This window comes from Oryzias latipes, chromosome 2 (genome assembly GCF_002234675.1).
Source record: "Oryzias latipes chromosome 2, ASM223467v1".
In the NCBI taxonomy this organism is placed as follows: Eukaryota; Metazoa; Chordata; class Actinopteri; order Beloniformes; family Adrianichthyidae; genus Oryzias; species Oryzias latipes.
This window is the reverse complement of record NC_019860.2, coordinates 2,024,159-2,044,636: the sequence shown is the minus strand read 5'-3', so window position 1 is coordinate 2,044,636 and position 20,478 is coordinate 2,024,159. Positions and strand designations below refer to the sequence as shown.

Genomic DNA, 20,478 nt, shown 5'->3' with positions numbered 1-20,478 from the left:
AAAACATCACTGCTCTAGAGGAGATCTGAATGGAGGAATGGGCCAAAATACCAGCAACAGGCTTAGAGAAAACGTTTGACTGTTGTCATTGCCAACAAAGAGTATATAACAAAGTACTGAGTTGAACTTTTAATATTGATCAAATACTAATTTTACACCATAATTTACAAATAAATTCTTTGAAAAATCAGACAATGTAATTTTCTGGATTCCACATTTAGTCCATCATTTTTTAGGTTTACCTATGATGGAAATGACAAGCCTCTCTCATCTTTTTAAGTGGGAGAACTTCACCAATTGGTGGGTGACTAAATACTCGTTTGCCCCACAGTGAATAAAATTGTGAATTTATAAATCGCAGACTGAAATTAAAAATGAGAAGTCAGTCTTGCCAAAAAACCTTCAACATTAAATCTGTACATATTTCTAAAAGTCTAAAATGTAAATTTTGTGAACAAGAAAATCTTAGTTTGATCAGAGAAATCAATAAATCTGTTGTGGTGGTTTGGCGTTTAAGGCTCAGAGAGTCGTCACTCGACTTTATAAAGTATTTTAGCCAATCACAAGAAAATCGATCACACAGTTATGAAAAGTTAGTGATTTTATGTCACGAACCAATGGGTGGGTTGAAATTTGATTAAAGGTTTGGCCTATGACAGGACGTGCATCCCAAGAAAAAATTCTGGTTTATTTAGAAACCACTTAAAACACAGGAACCGAAAAAGATTTCTAGTGTTCGAGGTCATTGGTGGTCACATGACCTAATCAGGTCCAATGATCATTCACCCCTTGTCCTATCCTAGGCACTTTAAGATGTTGGGAGTAGGGTCATCCAGACCCACTAGACAGTGCACTGAACCTTTTTTCTTCAATGGTTTGTGATCTTCACTGGTGTCCATGGATTACATGAAATCTTTCCACCTTTATCCACCTTTGTCATGGTAGGGAGAACACGTCAATGGAAGGGGGGGGGGGGGGGGGGGGTCATCTGGACCCCATAGGATAGCACAAGGGTTAAGGTCCTCACGGTTAACCTCACAATCCTGCTGCTTTCTGGATGAGATGTGGGGAGCTCACCACTAGGTGGCACTGTGGTGTAAGCAACAAAAACAAGTGGCACTCAAAAACTACAAGATGCTACACATTGTGTCTGATAGATCATCAAGAATGTCATTATATGATGCACAAAACATGAAAGGAATCTGGGGAAAAAAAGGATTTCTAACTAAAACCAGGATAAACAAATGAAGAAAACATTTCCACTTTTGGGTAAAATCACAGATTAATTTCTTTTGATGAATCTGTAAATTTGAATGTTGACCTTTAGCAGTTTCTGCTTCACAATCCAAGCCCATATTTCTATTCGGCTCCTGAGTTCTTGATACTGCCTCGGTAATTGCAGTCATGTAATTAAGGCTCAGTTCAGTGTGAACGGGGGATTTAGAAAGGTCGCGGTTGAGGGAGCTCCAGCAGTTTTTACAATTTCAGCCTCTTTGTGCAACAGATGGATGCACCGTTGGAGGGAAAGAAGGAGTCAAACTGGCTCCATTACGGGTTTACGCTGAAATCTTCATTTTCAGGGGTTCTGAGCCGAAATAATTACCAGCGAGCTGGAGGATTTCTCACTCGGCTGTCACTTTTTCATACAAAGCAGCAACAGGAAATGATGGAATAAGATTTTATGTCAAGGTTTGTAAACGACCACTTTCTGGTTTGATATTTTATATAAAAATCAGGCCTACACCACATAGATGTGAACAATGCTAATGCAATGGTTTCTTTATTTTATATTTTTATTCGTTATCGAAACGGTTTAATTTCGGCCACCAGATTGAACTGATCAGTCTCATTACATCTGTAACTGTTGTCTCAGACTTTTACGGATAAACCCTTTGAAACCATATCTTGAACTAAAGTGTTATCGATCTTAGAATTACTGCAACTCTTTGAGCCTTTACGCAATTCCAAGAGATTCCGGAGCAAAGAACAGTTGCCTTGCGCTAATTAGCAAGCCTACTTGTTCACGCAATCAACGTAAATTGCTCTTTGAATTATGGCAACTGTTCGGCCGTTTACGCAGTTCGTGAAATTCCAACAAATTGTGACTTAGCTTGTAGCAGCTTAGCAACATATTTCAGGCAAATTGTGTATTTTGTGGTCCAAGCACCACATTTGGAATTGATGTACCAAAATGTCTGCCATTTGTAAAGTTAGCGGATACACTCAACTGTTACGAATATATCCAATGTATTTGCCCCAGTCTCAACAATATGGACTGTTTATGCACAGAATGCAGTCCTTAAACTTGAGGGCTGCGTAAGCAATACTCTGATATGTATATTATATATATTTAAAAGATTTTCTCGTAGCTAGCATGTTTATTTGAAGGACGGGTTCTTAAGGTACACCCTTGCCTAATTCGGCGCTTGTGCTACGTTAGAATTTCATTAATTGTACGGACATTACAATTATGTAAAGTAATGTATATCGGCGTAAAGCCGGTTTTCCGTGTCATAGTCGTAATCAGTTAGAATTATGTTAATTTTCTAAAGACATCACTACCGTCAAAAGTTGCATATCTGCTCAAAGCAGCTTTTCTCTGCTGAAAATTTTTTACTTGTACATCGCTTATCTCTGCTTCAGAATACGTTAAAAATGTGTTAACTGCATAAACTGTTTACCATCGTGAAGTGTTGCATATCCGCAAAAGGCAGATTTTCACCGCATCCGACTTGACTGGAATTTCGCTAATTGCCTAAATGGTGGAACATTTATGATAATTGAAAGAACGGGTGTTAAGGGGCTAAACGTGATCAGTTTTTTTTTATTTCAATCAAAGCAGATAGAAGGTGCTTTTTATTCTAAGCATACAACCATCACACCCATTTGTGTGTGGAATCAGCATTTTGACGGAATCAGTGACACCTGGTGGACAGGAGGGGAATGACAGAGGCAGCTACCATTCAAATAAAGTACCTCTCAGCCTTCATTGGTCTCCTTCATCCATCTTTAATATGAAAACAGCAAGAAAACACATGGAGGTCATCCGTCACGTTTCTCCACAGCACGTACACATGCCCTCGATGGGACTGTACAAAGCAGAGCAGGGAGGGGGTGGTTCCCATGGTTTTTAGGCTGTTGCATCAGCGGCTGCTCCATGTTTCATTTTCAAGAGAGTAATGAGAGAGGCTGAAGCAGTCACCATGACAACAGCCTGCCTCTCCGTTGAGGGGATTATCACCACGTACCTGTAGCTGACGCACCTCCACTTTGACAGCTTGATGAACGACTTTTGATGCCTTTTACAATGCATCCTGGGAGCTTGTTTTTGTTGTTGTGAATATGTGGAAATGCACAACCTCTGCTGCTAATCGGCTCATTTTCAGTGCGACTGAAACTGAGCTAATGTCCGATTGTCATCTAAACACGGGAAATACACCGTTTGACCAACGAAAAAACACAGAAAAGAGGACATTTCACCCCAAAAAGTCTCCATACACATCAAGGCGTACATGTTGGTGACTCAAGTCGAACCCCTCCTTTTTTTTCTGTTCTTCAAATTCAAACAGTGGCGTCCAGACGGGAGGAGTTTGCCTCAGGATTGTGATATTGACTCCAAAGGAAAACTGTTGTTTACCTGGAGCTTCACACCAACAAACAGACAAAGTTTCATTTCTCGTCATAATATTTACACACCAAAGGCAGGAAAACGTGTTTTCCACGGTTCTGTTCAGAGCTTCATGAAAGAAATACAGAACACGTTAGCAACAGTTTTTTCACAGCTGAAAATAGGAAATTCATAAATCTTGGACGATTTGAAATATAGAGCCGAGTCGGATTTACGCTAAAAGAAAACGATGAGAAAAAAGTAAATTTTTAATGAGTAATGGCTTGACGGAACACAAGCTTGTGCCTTAATATCAAATGATTACAACACTGTGAAAAAGTTTTTATCTCCTCTCCATGTTTCTGTGCTTTATCCAAAGTTTTAAAATTAATTAATATTTTAATTTCTTCAGTAGAATCAGGGCCATTTAAAAAAAGTTACAAATGATAAAATAATTTAAATAAATAAAATAATTTGAAAACAAATAAAAATACATACGTTTTGTGTACATGTCTTAATTGCACAAGCATTACAATAATATAAAGTGTTGTATTTCGGCGCAAAGCCGTTTTTTTCGTGGCGTAGTTGTAATAAACATTTTATGTCGACTTTAGAATCAGATGAATTTTTTTTAAAATTTGGTCAAAAATGTTTTAAAAAAACAACACAATAAATATATAAGGCATATAACAAAGCAAAATTATAATGCAAACATGTAGAATCAGAGGAATTACTTTGATTTCCCCTTTAAATTATAAATACAATAAAATAAATGAACCCTCACTTAGTTTGAAAAGACCAAATAGTAGAGATGAGGAAAAACTTTTTTAAATAGATGAAAATACAGCGAAAACGCCTTAAATATAGATTTATTTATATTATAATTTAGGCCGTTCTTGCTTAAGGGAAATTTTTCTTTTGCAACTTTTAACTCAAAAATATTAACTTTAAAATTGTAATAATTTAAAAGAGCGATGTCTGCGATTAGTTTAAAGAAAGTCATTGCGCTAAATGTACAGTTTTAATCAAAAAAAGTTTTTTCCTTAAACTGACCTGTACAAAAACGTCAAAATATTACGATTACAACACTTTGAAAAAGAATTTCAATTTTACACATATTTGATCAAACTTTTGGTACAAAATTAAAATAAAACCAAAACAATTAGATATTTTGTAATGGTAACTGTAGAATCAGATGAATGTTTTCTATTTTTTAATGACATTTTTTTTCAATAATTAAAAAATATTCAAAGGGGTAAAATAGGAATAAAGAAAATATTTATTTTTTATGTTTACATGTGAATTTAAACCAGTTTTTTCAAAAAAAAATTTAATTATGAGTAAAATAAACAATTTTTTCACAAGAAAGTATTTGTAATTTTAAAAAAGTGTGTTTTGGTAGAAAAGTAATTCTGCTAAATTTGAAATGACTTCTTAGCAAAAATACAAAAGATTAAATTTAAAAATAAGCTGACAGACTTCCATATTTATTTTTGATGAGCCATGGATTGTTTATTCATTTTTTTTTTAAATGTGTTACTACTTAAAATAGGGAGCAGTGTCAACAAAAAGCAATTGAGCTAAATGTACTTTTTTAAACTAATGAGTGCAAAGACTTAAAAATAGAATAATCACAACATTAAATGAACATTACTTCTCACAGTTTCTGTGCAATTTTATAATAAAAAAAGAATTTTGAAACAAAAAATAATACTAACTTTGCAATTTGGATTTAGAAATTATTAATAAAATAAACCCCCCTAAAAATTGAATATATGTTATAAGTAATTGAACCCCTTTCTAAATTGTAAATGACTATATAGCAAAGGTGGTATAAAATAATAAATAAGTCCAGCAAAATAAGTTTGATCTTCTATTTTTTACATAAAACCGTTTTGTCCACTTATTTATGCGCTTCGTCCTAAATTGACTTTCAAAATAAAAGGTGTGAAAAGAAGAAGAAGGAGCTCAAGACTTTTTCACAGAAACGTGTTTGAAGGGAGAAACGTCGAGTTCAAAGAGATGTTTTCCTTCTCTGATCAGAATGGGAAATGCTTGATGTTTGAAGATCAGACGCCCCACATTCCCCAAAAACAAAGCATCTCATGTTTCTGCCAAACGTCTCGGTCGGGGGCTGATGGCAGCTGAAACCTCCCTCCCGACTCTGGACATTAGATGTGCTCGGAGCGGCGGGGGCTTCCTTCAGCTGAAGTGATGGAAACCGGTTGGAAATGTCACAAAGACTCTTGTTTTTTCATTAAACAGAGTGCTACAGGTGGAAAACATAAACACGCGCCCCTTCTCGGAAACATCAACAACCCCCGCCGCCCTCCTCAGTCGTCGTCCCGCTGGTCGAGGGGCGGCGGCGTGTCGAGCAAACAGCCTCGGAAATATCCGATAAGGGAGTGAGTCAGCTGGATCCGGCTGCGCGTCGACAGGAAGTGGCCCTCGTCCGGGAAGATCTTCCCCGAGAAGTGCGGCAGAAACGCAAAGAGGGGAGAGACGAGCGCAAACAAGGTCATCCCAAATATTTAATGCACAAAATATCGCAGAAACCCAAGAAGAATTCTATCGTTTCTGTCTATTTCAATGGTTTGAATTCAGACCAGTTCTAGTTGGGTTTGTTTTATTCATCCTCGCATTTGGATTCAATCCAATAAATAAAATACACCCAGTTTCATCGTCCGATTCATTTCAATCTGTCTGTATTGGTATAATCCACTTCAATCCAGATTATTTTTATTTAACTAGATCATTTCACCAGCATTTAATGCATGTCGTTACTGTAGCTGATGAAAAATTCTACATAAGAGCTAAAATAAGCAACTGTAGAGAGGAAAACTTGAATTAACATAAATCCGACATCAATTAAATATTCAGTTTTGTTCAATTTACTCTAAAAACGTAATTATTCAGACAGAACAAACAGGATAGTTTTGATAAAAACGCATAGTTTTTTCCATTGAAATAAATTGGTTTATTTTGATTGAACTGATTTAGTTTCGCGTTTATTTATTGGATTCTATTAGTAAAATGTCAACCGAAGTATATAGGTTTACCTACTGAGCATGCCCAGTAGATTTAAGTCAAATTAAATCCACAACCACATTACCATCTTCATTGTAAACCCTTTAGCACCACAGCGTCTTCTTTCGCCTACCGTAACTCTCCAACCATTTATGCAATTAACATAATTCCAAAGATTTCTGAAACGCAGAGTAGCAGCTTTGCGCTGATGTGCAACGCTACAGTAGTGTTTATGCAATCAACAGATGACGACCAATTTTGAAGTGGATCAAGCAACTTTGTGGTGTTATGCAACACTTTACATTAGTTTGCTGCACATCGGCGCTAAAGCCGATATGCAACAGTTTCGGAGGCAAACACTAGATCTGTTAGCACCTTCGGAATTGTGTTAATTTCTCAAACAGTCGGAGAGTTACGGTAGGTCAAAGAGCCTGTGCTTTTAGTTGTCGCCGGCGACAACTCTAGTGTTAAAGTGTTAATTAGAAACTGCTGATCAAAAGCTTTACGATACTTTTTGTGGAACATTTTCAAAAACGTCAGTATTTCGTCTAGTTCTTCACTAGGATAATCATATATTTATACAAGTCCAGCAAAGCCCAAAAAACAAACTGTCAGTCTTCTTTTGAGACAGTTAAAATAAAAAATTAAAATTAACTTTATTTTAATAAGATTTAGAAAGAGTTCTTTATTAAATCCTGTTTTTTTCAGTTGTCAAAAGCGTTTTTTCATCATCCACTCATTACAGGTGTACCCCTAGGCTCCATACTGGGGTCCCTTTAATTTGCTATAAACCAAACGTTTGGAGGTGAGATTGTGAGGTTGTTTGGCTTCTTATGCTATACAAAGGAAACCTTATGGAATCTATCGTACATTCCAGATGATCGTTTTGGGTCTAGTCAGAGACTTGAAGTTTACAGGAACAACACCTCATCTCATTTTTATACCCTAAATAGTTTGGAAACACTGGTAGCTTAGTATTTAAAATATATCCTCAAATATGTGCGATTTCTTCTGAACAACTGTGTGGATCATTGTACTCTTTAGTTTTACTTCAGTCTGTCGTTAGGATCAAACGCCTTCCTTTATGCTATGTACACACCAGGCGTGTTCAAGAGCCCATGATGTTCACAATGGACAAGCAAGGAGAGACTCCCACTTTTTTTTTCTACTGTGTACTAGCGCATGTCTCACCCCTACAGTTGGGTCAGGGTTGGTTCAAAATGTGGAAATTTTGCAATTTTGGCGCAAATCGTGAACTGTTCGTTGCTAGCATCCTTGCAACGAACGGATTACCGTCATGTCAGGAGAGTGTCCGTGGTTTAATTTTATCGTCGTCAGGCTCGTCTGAGTTCACTAGATAAATCAGCTACGCTCTGAGTTTGGCGAATTGTCACTGCGTCACACCAAATCAGAGTCCCAGATTGGTCAAAGTTCGTTTGTACGTAGAGTCCGAACACGGTCGTAACGTCTTACGTAGCTGCGTATGGACGCTAAAGTTTTTTAAGCCCGGAACACAAGTTTATATGGAATTTTTATGGAAGTGGCCGCTTGAACGTGCGTTGCCGATAGTGTGTACGTAGCTTAATATAAAAAAACAAAACAGAAACAAATTGATAAAATATTTCAACACCTGTTCTTGAATGGATCCATTTTACCTGCATGGTGTAGTTGGCGCCGATCTTGATGAAGTGTTTGATGAGCTCCGCCGAGTGCTGGAAGTGAACGTTTGCTGCAGAAAAGGAGCCATAAAAAAACAAATAAAGCTTTCAGAGTAAATGTTGAATTTCGGTTTTAATGTTTACTGAGTTCTGTTGTGTCACATAAGGGGGGGGTAAGGCGGTACCATCAGCGGTGCCGTGAGCCAGAAAAAGAGTTCCTCCTGGAAGGCCTCTCTGATTGGGCAGGACTTTAGAAGCCTGGACATAAAAGGGAGCAAAGTCAAACTTTTTTCCTTTTTTTTAATCAGGAAAGCTAATTTAGCAAAAAGTCAGCCAGAAAAAAGTTAGTTCAGTTTTATGTATCAAGCATTTCCAAGAGCGTTTGAAACTAGGAGTTCACGTGAGGCCAGTTGAGGTTCTCGGAGAAAAATCAAATCAAATCTGCAAATATTTAAACGCTAAAGGTAGCTGTGAATGTCAAATCGACTCGAGGAAGTTTCAGAGACCAGGTTTGACTTCAAATGAAAATGTAGCTGATAATGGCCTGGAGCCCAGAGGCGGACCTTCCCTCCCTCGCCAGGCAGATTCTCCGATTCCGGCTGAAACAAGAAGCCGGATTGCTTTATGATTTATTGCTCGGGGGAGTGGAGATGGCGAGCTGTAATATTAAAGGACGTCTCAATCTTTGACTCCCATCATTCACGCGTTCCCAGCGGGGGCCGGCGCAGGAAAGAGTCGCCCGACCTCCGTCAGTCATCCAAGACAAACGTTTAATATGGCTTTTTTTCTCGCTCTGCCAGGAGCGACGCCTCGCCACTTTTTGCTTGATCACCTGGAGCGACGTTTTGCCTCTTCAGGTGGTCCAGTTTCTGTGAATGTGCTCATCACTGTGGCCAAACCCAAGCACTAGAGCAGGGCTGTCAAACTCATTTTCACTGAGGGCCACATCAGCATGGTGGTTGTCCTCAAAGGGCCAAATATAACTTATACATGTAACTAAATGTAATGAAAAAATAAGTGTAACTAGCTAATGTTAAATAACTCATTATTTATGTACTATAACGTTTTAAAGTGACAATTACAGCTACATAGAAAATTCATGTTTGCTTGTTACTTTAGCATAAATCCTTTTAAATTTCGGGTTGGGTTATATGGACCGTGTTTAAATCCTAATCTATAGTTGCCCAATCCAATATTATATAAGTCGGATTCCCCCTAGATATAAATAAATACACTATTTTTTTTTTTATATCAAGAAGTTAAAAACTTTTATGCTCTTGGGGGCCACAGAAAATCACATGGCGGGCCACATTTGGCCCGCGGGCCTTGAGTTTGACATGTGATCTAGACATTCATTTTTTTCTAGATGTTATTTTCATTGAACGACTTTGCGAAAAAAAATTGAACCTCTTTCATTTTTGATAAAAAAAACACTGGTCTCTTTAAACTCCTTCCATCTCGAATGGTCACATTTTTGTTTAAGGGTTGTGCCTTTTTGACGACCAAACTGATAATTTACTGGCTTATTTGTTTAAATAATAGTTAAAGATTAAGTATTGTAACCTAGGAAGACTAGATTGAGACTTGATGCTTGGCGCTGATTGTTCAAAAACCTCAGACTTGTGCTTAAAAGACCAGGGACTTGACAAACCTTTGCTTTAGAACACATGTTGAGACTTGACTTAAGACTTCTTGACAAGTCGTTTAAGACTTGACATAAAAATATTACTTACAAGACTCTGTTTATTGGGAGTCTTAGGACTCAACAATCTCACAAACCTAGGGTTTTACTTGAGACAGGAATGCAGATTTCCATAATACGTGTGTCATTACATTTCTCTTAAGGAGACTTTTCGTACAGACCTCAGATCTGAGTTGATACTTCACCCGAGGACCAACGACTTGAGACTCGTACTTAAGCAACTTAAAAGTTTCCAAGAATTTTTGAAACTTTTACTATAAATATATGTTTTGGGGTCAAGACTCAAGAGTTCTAACTCAAACTGGAATCTTGACTTGAGACTTGTTATGGCTTGGACTTGCAAAACTGACTTGTCAGTGTGATTTCCATCAAAGTGTCTTATTGAGCAATCTTTAATTAAGGTTACAAACGTCTGGCTTATTACTATGCTAAAACCAAAATCTATTGCCGCAGATTGTTCAAGGGATCTTCACAAGTCTACAACCACAACCAAAAATCGTTGACCTTTGACCTCAAGAAGAAACCCCCATCTTAACTTAAAAAATCCTTGTTAGCGACCGCTACAAATTTAAACTCTTCCTAAGGTTTTCCAGGCATGGCCTCCTAATTAATTGAGCATTATTGGGAAGCTTCTTCGGGGGGAGATTCAGAAGATTTAAATAAATGGCGTTACCGTGGCAACCTCACACAAAGATGGGATTCTCCCATTGTTCGCTCATTTTTTACCGGAATCTTGTGAAAATATTGTATACCAGTCATTAGCTCCAGCTGAATGATACTATATGACATATGATATGAACATATTATGAATGTAGGAGTAGTTGACCCAAAAATGTCCGTTGCCAAGGAAATCCAAAAATTTACTTTAGCCAATAACGATAGAAATTACATAGATCTGTTCGTCTGCCAAGACGACCAAGCTTCTAAATGGTTGCTATGGAGAAGAACCAACATAATGGTTGCCATTTTTGAAAAAATCTTTTTTGTAGCTCTGACTAGGCGTGCCAGTGGGGCGAGTGCAGCAGCTGCTAAGCCTGTGAGGGCGGGTCAAAAGGTGACGGCAAGGACTTTCATTCTATTTGATTTTGTTGTTTTACTCCAAACAGGCCTCCAAACATTTTGTAATTTCAAAAAATTAGATGAGAAAGAGCTCACTTGGTATCTGTTCTCCTCGGTTAAAGGCGAGCCCAGATATCTCTCCGAGAAAGCAGAGGCTAAAAAAACAAGGAAAGAAGCAAATAAACGACAAGTTAATGCACTTTTATAATGTCTGGATGAAGGTTTGGCATTTATGTTGCCTCTGAAGGTCCGTTTGAGGTCTCAGTCTGCTTCAGTCAAACTATAAAAAGCATCTCTTTAGTTATATAGGAGACTTTTTAAAATGATTTTTTAACTTCCAGACCTGAGAGGAGATTCTTATCTCAATTCAATAAGGCTCAACTCCCACAGGAGGAGCTAAAGAAGAAGTGACGTTCACTGAGAGGACGTATGAAAAAGATTGTGTGGGGTCAACCGGCGGCGGCGCAGAGGTAATAAATGTGTCCCCGCAGAACGCAGCGAGGACGGCTTGAAACTCACCGTACAGACTCCAGTCAATGATGGGAGCCTGAACCGCCGCGCACTTGATCAACTGGTCCGTCGACTTGAGCATCATCAGAGTCAGGAAACCTCCATATCCCTGCGGATGCGAGCAGATTGACTTTGAGAAGTTACAGCAAAGTGAAGCTATGAACGAAGAAAAAACTGAGAACGCTAATGCTAGGTTCACACCGGGCATGTGTCACGCTCAAGAACGCAGGTTCTTAAATTATTAAATGATGAATTTTTCATTCTAATCACACGTCATTAACAAATCTGAAACGCGGATTGATCAAAGTTTAACGAGTTTAACGTTCGTGCGATCAATTTTGTACGTAGCGCCTGTAAACGGACTTAAAAACTAGCGTAGCTCCAAATTTTGAATGTGGAAGCCCTAAATGCGCGGGTTTGCCTAGACTTCTTGAAAGTGGTTAGCTTGACCGTGCACGGCGGGGGCCGGTGTGAACCTAGCATAGGGGTTCATAAAAGCGATCGTACTGACCTCCCCGAAGACTCCGACGCGATTGCGATCAATGAACGGCAGCTGCGTCAGATACCTACAGGAAACACAGAGTAGGAGAGAACTTTGGACCAGATTCATCCCACTGAATGTTCTTGATGCTTGCTAGCGTCTTTTTTTTTTTTAGAGAAGGAGGCCTCTTTTTGAGGGAAAATTCCCATATTTTTACACTGGATTCAAGCTTATTTTCCAAACTCCTCCCATTTTACATTTGACAGACAGACATAAGGCTTCCTAATGTTTTTAACATTTTCCCTTGAAAAATAACAGAATAGATGATTTTCATTGTAAGAAATGCAAATAATAATAATAGTAATTGACACATACAAAAAAGACAGCAAGAAATAATGATCAAAAAAAAATTTCTTCAAAAATGCTCCCATTTTTTAAAACTTCGGCAGAAAACTGCAGGATTTAGAGGGAGTAGTAAGTTCAACCCGACCAAAAACTCTAAAACTCGTTTAATCAGACGATCGTATATGAGTTCCGCGTTGGGTTAGATTATTGTTAATTTTCCGAGTGAATGCAGATCAATTGAAACTAATGAACAAGGGAATTCCCTTTGAAAAATGCAATTAGTGCGAAGCTAATTAACTTTTGAGTTGAAAAAATGAGCTCATTCATTATTAAAACACGATTCATAGCTTTTATGTACAGCCTGGTAATTCATGAGGCTCTTGAAAGTCCATAAAACAAACACACGAGTGGATTAAAGGCAGCCCATTCAATTAATTGAGGTTTTTTTAATCCAGAGGATTTGAAAAATAGGAACAATAAAGCTGATAAAGGAAGCTGTTCCTTCAGCAATAAGATTCAGGAATTTGGAAATCTTCGATAGGAACGGCGCGTTTGTGCATTTGTACGTACTCCAGAGCTGCGAGCTGGTCTTCTGTGTCCACCGTACCGAGCCGGTGGTAGACCTGATGCAGGAGCCTGCCGGGAGACAGAACGTAAAGACAGAAAGTCCATGCCGGCGTCCGCACAATAGCTAAAAATAAAAGTCTAGGAGATGCTGTTCACCTTTGACCTCCGAACCCAGTGCCTCTGCCGTCCAGCCGCGCCACGATGACGTGCTCTGATCCCGACAGAACCGAGTCCCAGCCCAGGTGGAACTGGTCCGTCACCGCTTGTTGGCCGGGCGCGCTCCCACTGTCAGATACGGAGTTTTAGAGACACAAACAACGTATATTTGAAAATTGTTCATTTTTTAAAATCAGTACTGCAACCAAAATTTAGTTCAAAAAATACTGTTTTGTTTTTCTTTGTAAACGATGGACTTCTTCCTTTAAATCTAATTGAGTTTGAGTGTAGGAAATTGAGTCATGACAGGATACTTCCTATTTTATTTTGAAAAACCAATAACTAAACGTGCTGTTTGCCTTTGCTAAAAAAACAAAAAGCTGCTGTTTGTCAATGGAGGATTTCAGTCATTATTATTATTTTTGTATTATATCTTTTTTTAACCTCGTCTTTAAAGTTTTAGATGTTTTATGTTGAAATCATACGCAATTCAGCATCAGGTGACCAAATGGACAAAAAAAAAAACAATTCTCTAAAAATGTTTCTTCTTCTTAGAGTACGATATTGTAGCTCCTTTCTGAAAAATCTAAAAACGAAAAAAAGTAAAAGATTGAAGAAAACATTTCTGACAGTAAATGTTATTGAGATTTTAACATTTTTTATTTATTCATTTAAATGTCAAGGGAAAAAAACTTGTAACTTTATTTATCTTCTGTAACTTCTTTATATTTAAATCAATTGATGGGTAATTGTCTCAAGTTTGATATATCTATGTAGAGATAAATATTTCTTTTGATCTTTTCTTTTGCTTCGTTTAACTTGCTTGAAATAAACCAATTCCCCCCAATTTAAAAAAATCTAAAATGTTGCCGCAGCAACCATAAACACTTAGTTTTAATTTGTTTGATTTAATTGAAGAAATAAGTCATACAAGTTCCATATCTTAAAAAAAATATTAAAATCAAAATGTTCAACATGAAAACTAAAAAACAACAACAAAAGAAACCACTTAAATACCTACAGACGGTTATGCTTCAATCAACACAATTGCTTTGATTTTAAAGATGTCCTTGTTTATATCGCGCATAACTTAACGGGTTAGCACACACCATAATGGCTTACAGCCTTTATTTTGATAAAAGCATCAATGTGTCAATTGATGCCTTAGCACTAAAACTCTAGACAGGCCATTAAAAAACTGGTTGCTATGGAAACATCAAAATTTTAATTTAGGATAGAAACATGGAAATTGCTGCACATGTTAAGTAGCTGACAATTAAAAATTATGTGAATGGTTGCTATGGATTATTGTGTCAACGGATGTTTTAGCACTAAAACTTTAGGCAGGGCTAGTAAAAACTGGTTGCTATGGAAACATCCAAATTTTAGTTTGGGATTGAAACATAAGAATTGCTGCACATTTCGATTATCTGACAATATGAAACTATGTGAATGGTTGCTATGGATTATTATTTTTATTTCGGATGGCACAGTGAATTATAATGTGACTTTTTAACTGTTTTTGGTGAAATTATTGATGCACTGTTGAGGCAAGACCATGCCAAACTTTATTTTGAAATGCTGCTTCCTAACTAGCTTTAGTTTCCTGGGTATATTTACCACTACTCTGTTACAAAATTCCCTTTAATCTTCAAAAGAGTGGCAGCTCCTGCAGCTGCAGAAGTAAAGGTGAGTTAAAAATACACTTTTTAAATGTTTAATCAAGGTTTACACCGCAAAGCATAAATGGAGACCTGGAGCGCTGATGTGTTTGCTTGACGCGGATATGAATGCATTTCCATTTTCTGGCCGTTGTGTGAAAATAAATTCAACAGCCTGCAGCTACAGCGAGGGTTGAAGCTCCTCGCAGTCAGCTGTCCTTCCCGAGTCCTGGCCTTTGAAGCCGTCCGGCTGCGCTTCGATCGATGTAAATGGGAAAAATGCAAATGTGATAAAAGCGGAGAAGGCTCACACAATCAGGAGCAGAGCGTAGAAGTAGGACTCGGAGAAGTCGGGGGGATAAATGAGCTTCAGAGGGAGCGCTGCGGAGAGAGACACGGAAACATTAGCTGGATGAGAGGTGACCGACAGAGGACAAGAGGAGACGGGGGGACTGGGACAACAGCCAAGCAGCCGGATGCACACACACACACACACACACACACACACAAACACACACACACTCACGCCGTTTCCCTTTGAGGGACTCAATTATCCAACATGGCTCTTATGCAAACCCATCTGCTGAGTGCGGATCATTTATACCATAGTTTTCGATGGTGATCTTCTGGATCTCCGTGGAGGTCAACCTTCGGCTCTGCAGGGCAGCTCGCAGTGGTGAGTTGTTCTCCAGGATGAAGTAGGCTGAGAGTCATTAAGGGACAACATGGATGATTGTAGAAACAGTCTAGAGAGGTTGTTTTCATTAAAAAAATCTTCTGGTTTTAATGAGCAGCTTTGCTGAAGTTGTAAAACATGTATTGTATTTCAAATTTACTACAATTTTCTTTTTTTTTAAAACAACAAAAAAAGCAAACATTTTTTTCCTTATGTAAGTATCTATAGTAGTTTCTCTTTCAGCTTTTCCCATCAGGGGTCGCCACAGCGAAACAACCTCTCCTTCGAGGATGAGTCGCATGTTTAACTTTGGCAAGGTTTTACACTGGATGCCCTTCCTGACGCAACCCTCTCAATTTATCCGGGCTTGGGTCCGGCATAGAAGCAGAGAAGGGAATAGGGAGCAGCCCGGATTTGAACCCTGGTTTCACGGACGGAAGGTGCCGCAAACCAGCACGAGCTAAACCGACTCATGTAGGCATCTTAAATGACGGAGATGAAAAGAAACAAGAGTAAGAAAAATACACGATCCTTCAAATTTTATGTAAAGTTTATATTGTAATTGTGAATAAATTATATGAAATGGTTTGATAAACCAGTGCTCTACAAACCCCAAGCCATGAACCGCTACCGGTCACTTGGTACCGGGCAGCAGAGAAAATAATACGACGTAGAGATAAATGCCGTTCTATTCCTTAGATTCTAAAGGAAGTTTTATTTTGAAAAACTACCCGATTTTGTGCACCACGTACGTCTGTGATTTCCGCGGGACTCATTTCCTGTCGTTCTCCTCAGTCGTGTGTCCTAAATACATTTGCTATTTGCTTAAAGCGGCTGCTCCCAGCGCCTAAATAAGCTGAAGCTAGCATAACATAGATAAGGTTAGCTAAAGCTAGCATAAATGCAGTTCTATTTATTTGATTCTAAAGAAAGTTTATTTTGAAAAACTACCTGATTCTGTCCACCACATACGTCTGTGATTTCCTCGTCATGAGTCCTAAATACACTCGCTACATTTCTTAAAGCAGCTGCTCCTAGCACTCAAAGCTAGCTTAAGATAGTTAAAATTAGCTAAAGCCAACAAAGTAAACAAATAAAAACCTTTTTTTAAAGTTTCTTTGTTTCAGAAAGGAAACAGAAGAAGAGTTTTTTACCTTAAAAAAGAAAAAAAAGAAAACTGCATTTGTGTCAGTTGTCACCAAATCTTCTCTACATAAAATGCAGCGTCCGACTCTCTAATGTCATTATGACGCTGCTAATGAAGTTTTATTCATGATAGATTCTCGTGGATTCTTATATTTAAAAAAATACCTGGTTTTATGATGGTTTGCAGCATTTTATTTGGTTATATTTATCCTCCGCACCTTAAAAGTCAGAGGAAGGCTGAAGTTGGCATCTGATTTAGCGCCAAAGGGAAAATGAGGATCACATTTGAATGGATCCTACGCAAAATCTACTGTACGAAAGCAGTTGAACCTCCTTGCAGATATATAATAAAAAATAATAAATAAAAGAATAAATACAAAGTTTCTGATTAATGAAAACCTGTGAAAAAGACATTTAAATATTTCCTACAGAAAAGCTAAATTAAGGAACTTTAACCAGAAAATACTCTAAGGGAGAAACAGGATTTACTTAAAGACTATGATTAATTTTATTTGCCCTGAAGGATAACATGAACTTGTACTGAGATTTCTCACTTCTAAAATGGTTTTCTATTAAAAATAAACATATTTGTAAATTGTAATTTCCACTTTAATAAATTTTAATACATTTTTTAAAATCATAAAAAAAAATTTTTATTGGATTTTTATCCTCTGTAAAATATCTACAGACATTTTAAAACAGTCTTTTTACATTTAATTTCATGTAAGACCATTTAAATGTGAAACATTGCAAGTCCCTTAAATTTCCCCTTAAAAGTTAAGGGAAACAAGAAGCTAATATAAAACGCTAATTTCACTGTTGTATAGGCCTATGACAATATTGTCTGACATTAAACAGGCCCGTGAACCTAAAAAAGGTTTGGTTCTAATATTTAAATCTGCAATAACAAATGTTTTTAAATCTTATTTTTGCAATTCTGACTTCCTGGTGCAGACAAGCTCATTCTGGTTGGGCTAAAAACAAGAGTGGAAAAGGCAGACGGCATATTTCTAGATCACACAGAAACCCAAGTTATGCAGCCTTTTTTGGAATTTTTTTTTTTTTTTTTTTTTTGGATGGAGGTTTCTAAAGGCGCTTTAGACAACATTTCACATCAATTATTCAGTTCTCCATCCAGAGGACTGCAAGGTGAAGACGTGACTCCACTCCCCTCTTTATTACTGCTAATCCTCTTGGTGGGCAGACATCCTGCACTGCAGACGCACCATTAAAATTAACGCACATCTGTGTGTTTTTTTTCGCCGTGCCTCGTAGCCCATAAATTACGCGGTGGGCATACAAATCAGTGCCATTTCAACTCGCAACTGCTGATTCAACAACCTACGGTACAAAAAAAGAAATCAATTCAATCAAAGATTTTATATGTAGAAATCATCTGAAGATGAAAAGAGTCGCTCAAGATGATCTCACTCAGAGAAATGATATAAAAGGGCACAAAAATCCCATAAACACTCATTTCTTAAAGCTTTTTTTAATAATATCGTTATATATATGTAAATAAAAGGCACTCACACTCCTCATCGTCAAAGCTTAGAAGCAGCACAGATGGAACGCCAGGACCTGAAAAAGGAAACGTGATTTCAATAAAAGCTGCTTATGAATTTCCCCCCATTCAGCTGTGATTTTCATCGACTGATTATCATTCATGAAAAGCTTTCGGGCCCCTTTGATATCTAATAGAGTTGTATGAATTTAATTAGACAAAGAAAAAGGCTTTGCGCTGCCTGATTTGTAATCGGGCAGAGAATCTTTTGATCGCATCCCCGCCGATGCTCACGCAGCTACAGCTACAACGAAAGCAATCTTGGAGCAGTAATGAAACGTTTACAGTCCAAATGAATCCACACAGTCCTGCCACCGTTTAGGCTAAGTCTTTGTGATGAAGTCGTTCCGAGTTTGACCATTTTAAACGGTGTTTAACATTTTTCGAATGCTAAACTAGCAAAACAATATGTATGCTAATACGTAGATATTGAAAGGCGGTTAGCTGGTAGCTTTGTAAACTGGAGCTTTGATTATAGCTTGTTGGTAGAGTGTCCGATCTAACACTGGGATGTGACGGGTTTAAATCTCTGGTTGATAAAGAACTGTAAAAAGGAAAAGGAAGATAAGATCCAAGCCACGAAAAGAGAACGCAGGAGAGCAGAGAGGTAGTGGAAGAAAGCTACATTAGCTATCTTCAAGAAAGTTTGAACAATAAAAGCAAGAACCCTTCAATTGTCTAAGCTAATAAAACCAAACTAAAATGATCCCAAACTTAGTTTCAAAACCCTTCAACCGTCACAGTTTTTCACAAATTCTTCATGGCAGCTACAGATGCTACACGAGAGAGCTCCAAAGACGATTTCAAGAGTAAAACAAACACTATTAGATCTATTCTTTATTCTCAACGAATCTAGTTCTGTACTGGTTGACTATTCGGTCCAGTTTTCTCCCAGTTGAAGCCAAAGCCCGCCTTTTAGACACAATTCTCACATCACTGTTAAAACATTCAATTACTTTCTTTGAGTTTGAGCCTTAAATTACAGTAAATGACTCTCTTCAGACGGATTCTGCCTTTAAAACGACAGTGGAGAGACCTTTTCTTAACTGTAGCTTAGATCCTATACTCTTGATAATTATCGACCACTATCCAGATTGCCATTTTAAGTAAAATCATAGAAAAAAAAAACAGTTTTAAATTGACATGTATGCTGCAGGTAGGCTTTATTTTGAATAGTGGTGAGTTGTGTAACTAAAGTTCATTAAAAGTCTAGCTTTTTTCATAATAGGTGACCTGTGGGGGACTGAACACACCTGATCTACGCTCTAAAGTCTGCAACTTTCAACACTAAATGGTCCGTTTTTATTGATCAAAAAACATGCTTTTCCTACTGTTGTCGCTAAAATATCAGTCAAAATAGCATATAGCTCTACTATAATACTGTTTTTACTCTTGACAGGGCTGTTTTTTTGAGTTCCTTTCAAAATAAGACACCCCTGTACCACTAATGATTTCGTCCCACTGCACCCCAATGTTTTAAGACAACACAAGTCAAAAACAAACTACTGCTGTTAACCTGAAGATAAATGTCCTTCTGACTTCCAGCAGTGCAGAAGTGTCCTCTGTAGAGGACATTTCTAAACCCAAATATCTCCAGAGTACTGCATACGACTGAATGAACCCATTCTGGAATCTTCAGGGGCTTTTCGGGGTATTTCTTTTTTTTTTTTTTTTTTTACCTTGTCCTGTCCAACAGCTGGGCAGACAGATGAGAGCTGAGGGCCTCTTGTGTTGGACATATTTTACTTTAACAAGAGGGGTTATTAATCTTCAGACAAACCAAAGGTATGTCTGAATAAACCCCTTTTGTAATTGAGGCCAAACTTTATTAATTTCAAACATGTTTGAAGATCTTTGGTGTTGGACCGGACGGAAAAGGAAAGAGGGGAAGAAGAGAGAGGGACGTTAGAGAGAGGGGGGGAAGGAGGGTGATAGTAGGAGGGGAAGGGGGGTAAGACCATGAAGCAGCATAAAGCAACAAGTTTACTGGTTGTTAATCACCATGGTAAGGCTCAAATGCAGTACAAAAAGGGCGGAGCCTGTCCACACACACACCCAAGTGTCAAACACACCTGCTAGCTGCAAAAATGTCCACCTGTCGACATGTACACAAAACAGATAGTGCTCACACGCATACTTATGCCTTAAAACCAACTAGTGTGAAACATTTCAGTCATTCAGTCACGCAAACCGCCAGTGCAAAGGTGAGCCAACACCCGTGCTCAGGTGAGTGCTCATGTTCTTCTAAAATGGGTGGTGGAATGTGTAAAGAAGGAGGGAGAGCGCCCAGCCATCCCCACCCCAAAACCCCCACCGCAG

General features: G+C 38.0%; 1 protein-coding gene across 2 annotated transcripts in view; it reads right to left on the bottom strand.

The window, feature by feature from the left end:
* Positions 1-5,139: 5,139 nt before the first annotated feature.
* Positions 5,140-20,478, bottom strand: part of LOC101170570 (inactive dipeptidyl peptidase 10) — an 80,319-nt gene continuing 64,980 nt past the window's right edge. For both annotated transcript variants that reach the window (XM_023963965.1, XM_023963967.1), the window contains exons 17-27: positions 18,129-18,176; positions 15,378-15,476; positions 15,085-15,154; positions 13,113-13,241; positions 12,960-13,025; positions 12,075-12,129; positions 11,573-11,672; positions 11,150-11,208; positions 8,478-8,550; positions 8,290-8,363; positions 5,140-6,069 (exon numbers count right to left, since the gene is read on the bottom strand). In XM_023963965.1, coding sequence (XP_023819733.1) covers positions 5,941-6,069; positions 8,290-8,363; positions 8,478-8,550; positions 11,150-11,208; positions 11,573-11,672; positions 12,075-12,129; positions 12,960-13,025; positions 13,113-13,241; positions 15,085-15,154; positions 15,378-15,476; positions 18,129-18,176 — 902 coding nt within the window. In that variant the 3' untranslated portion in view covers positions 5,140-5,940. The remainder of the gene's footprint in view (positions 6,070-8,289; positions 8,364-8,477; positions 8,551-11,149; positions 11,209-11,572; positions 11,673-12,074; positions 12,130-12,959; positions 13,026-13,112; positions 13,242-15,084; positions 15,155-15,377; positions 15,477-18,128; positions 18,177-20,478) is intronic.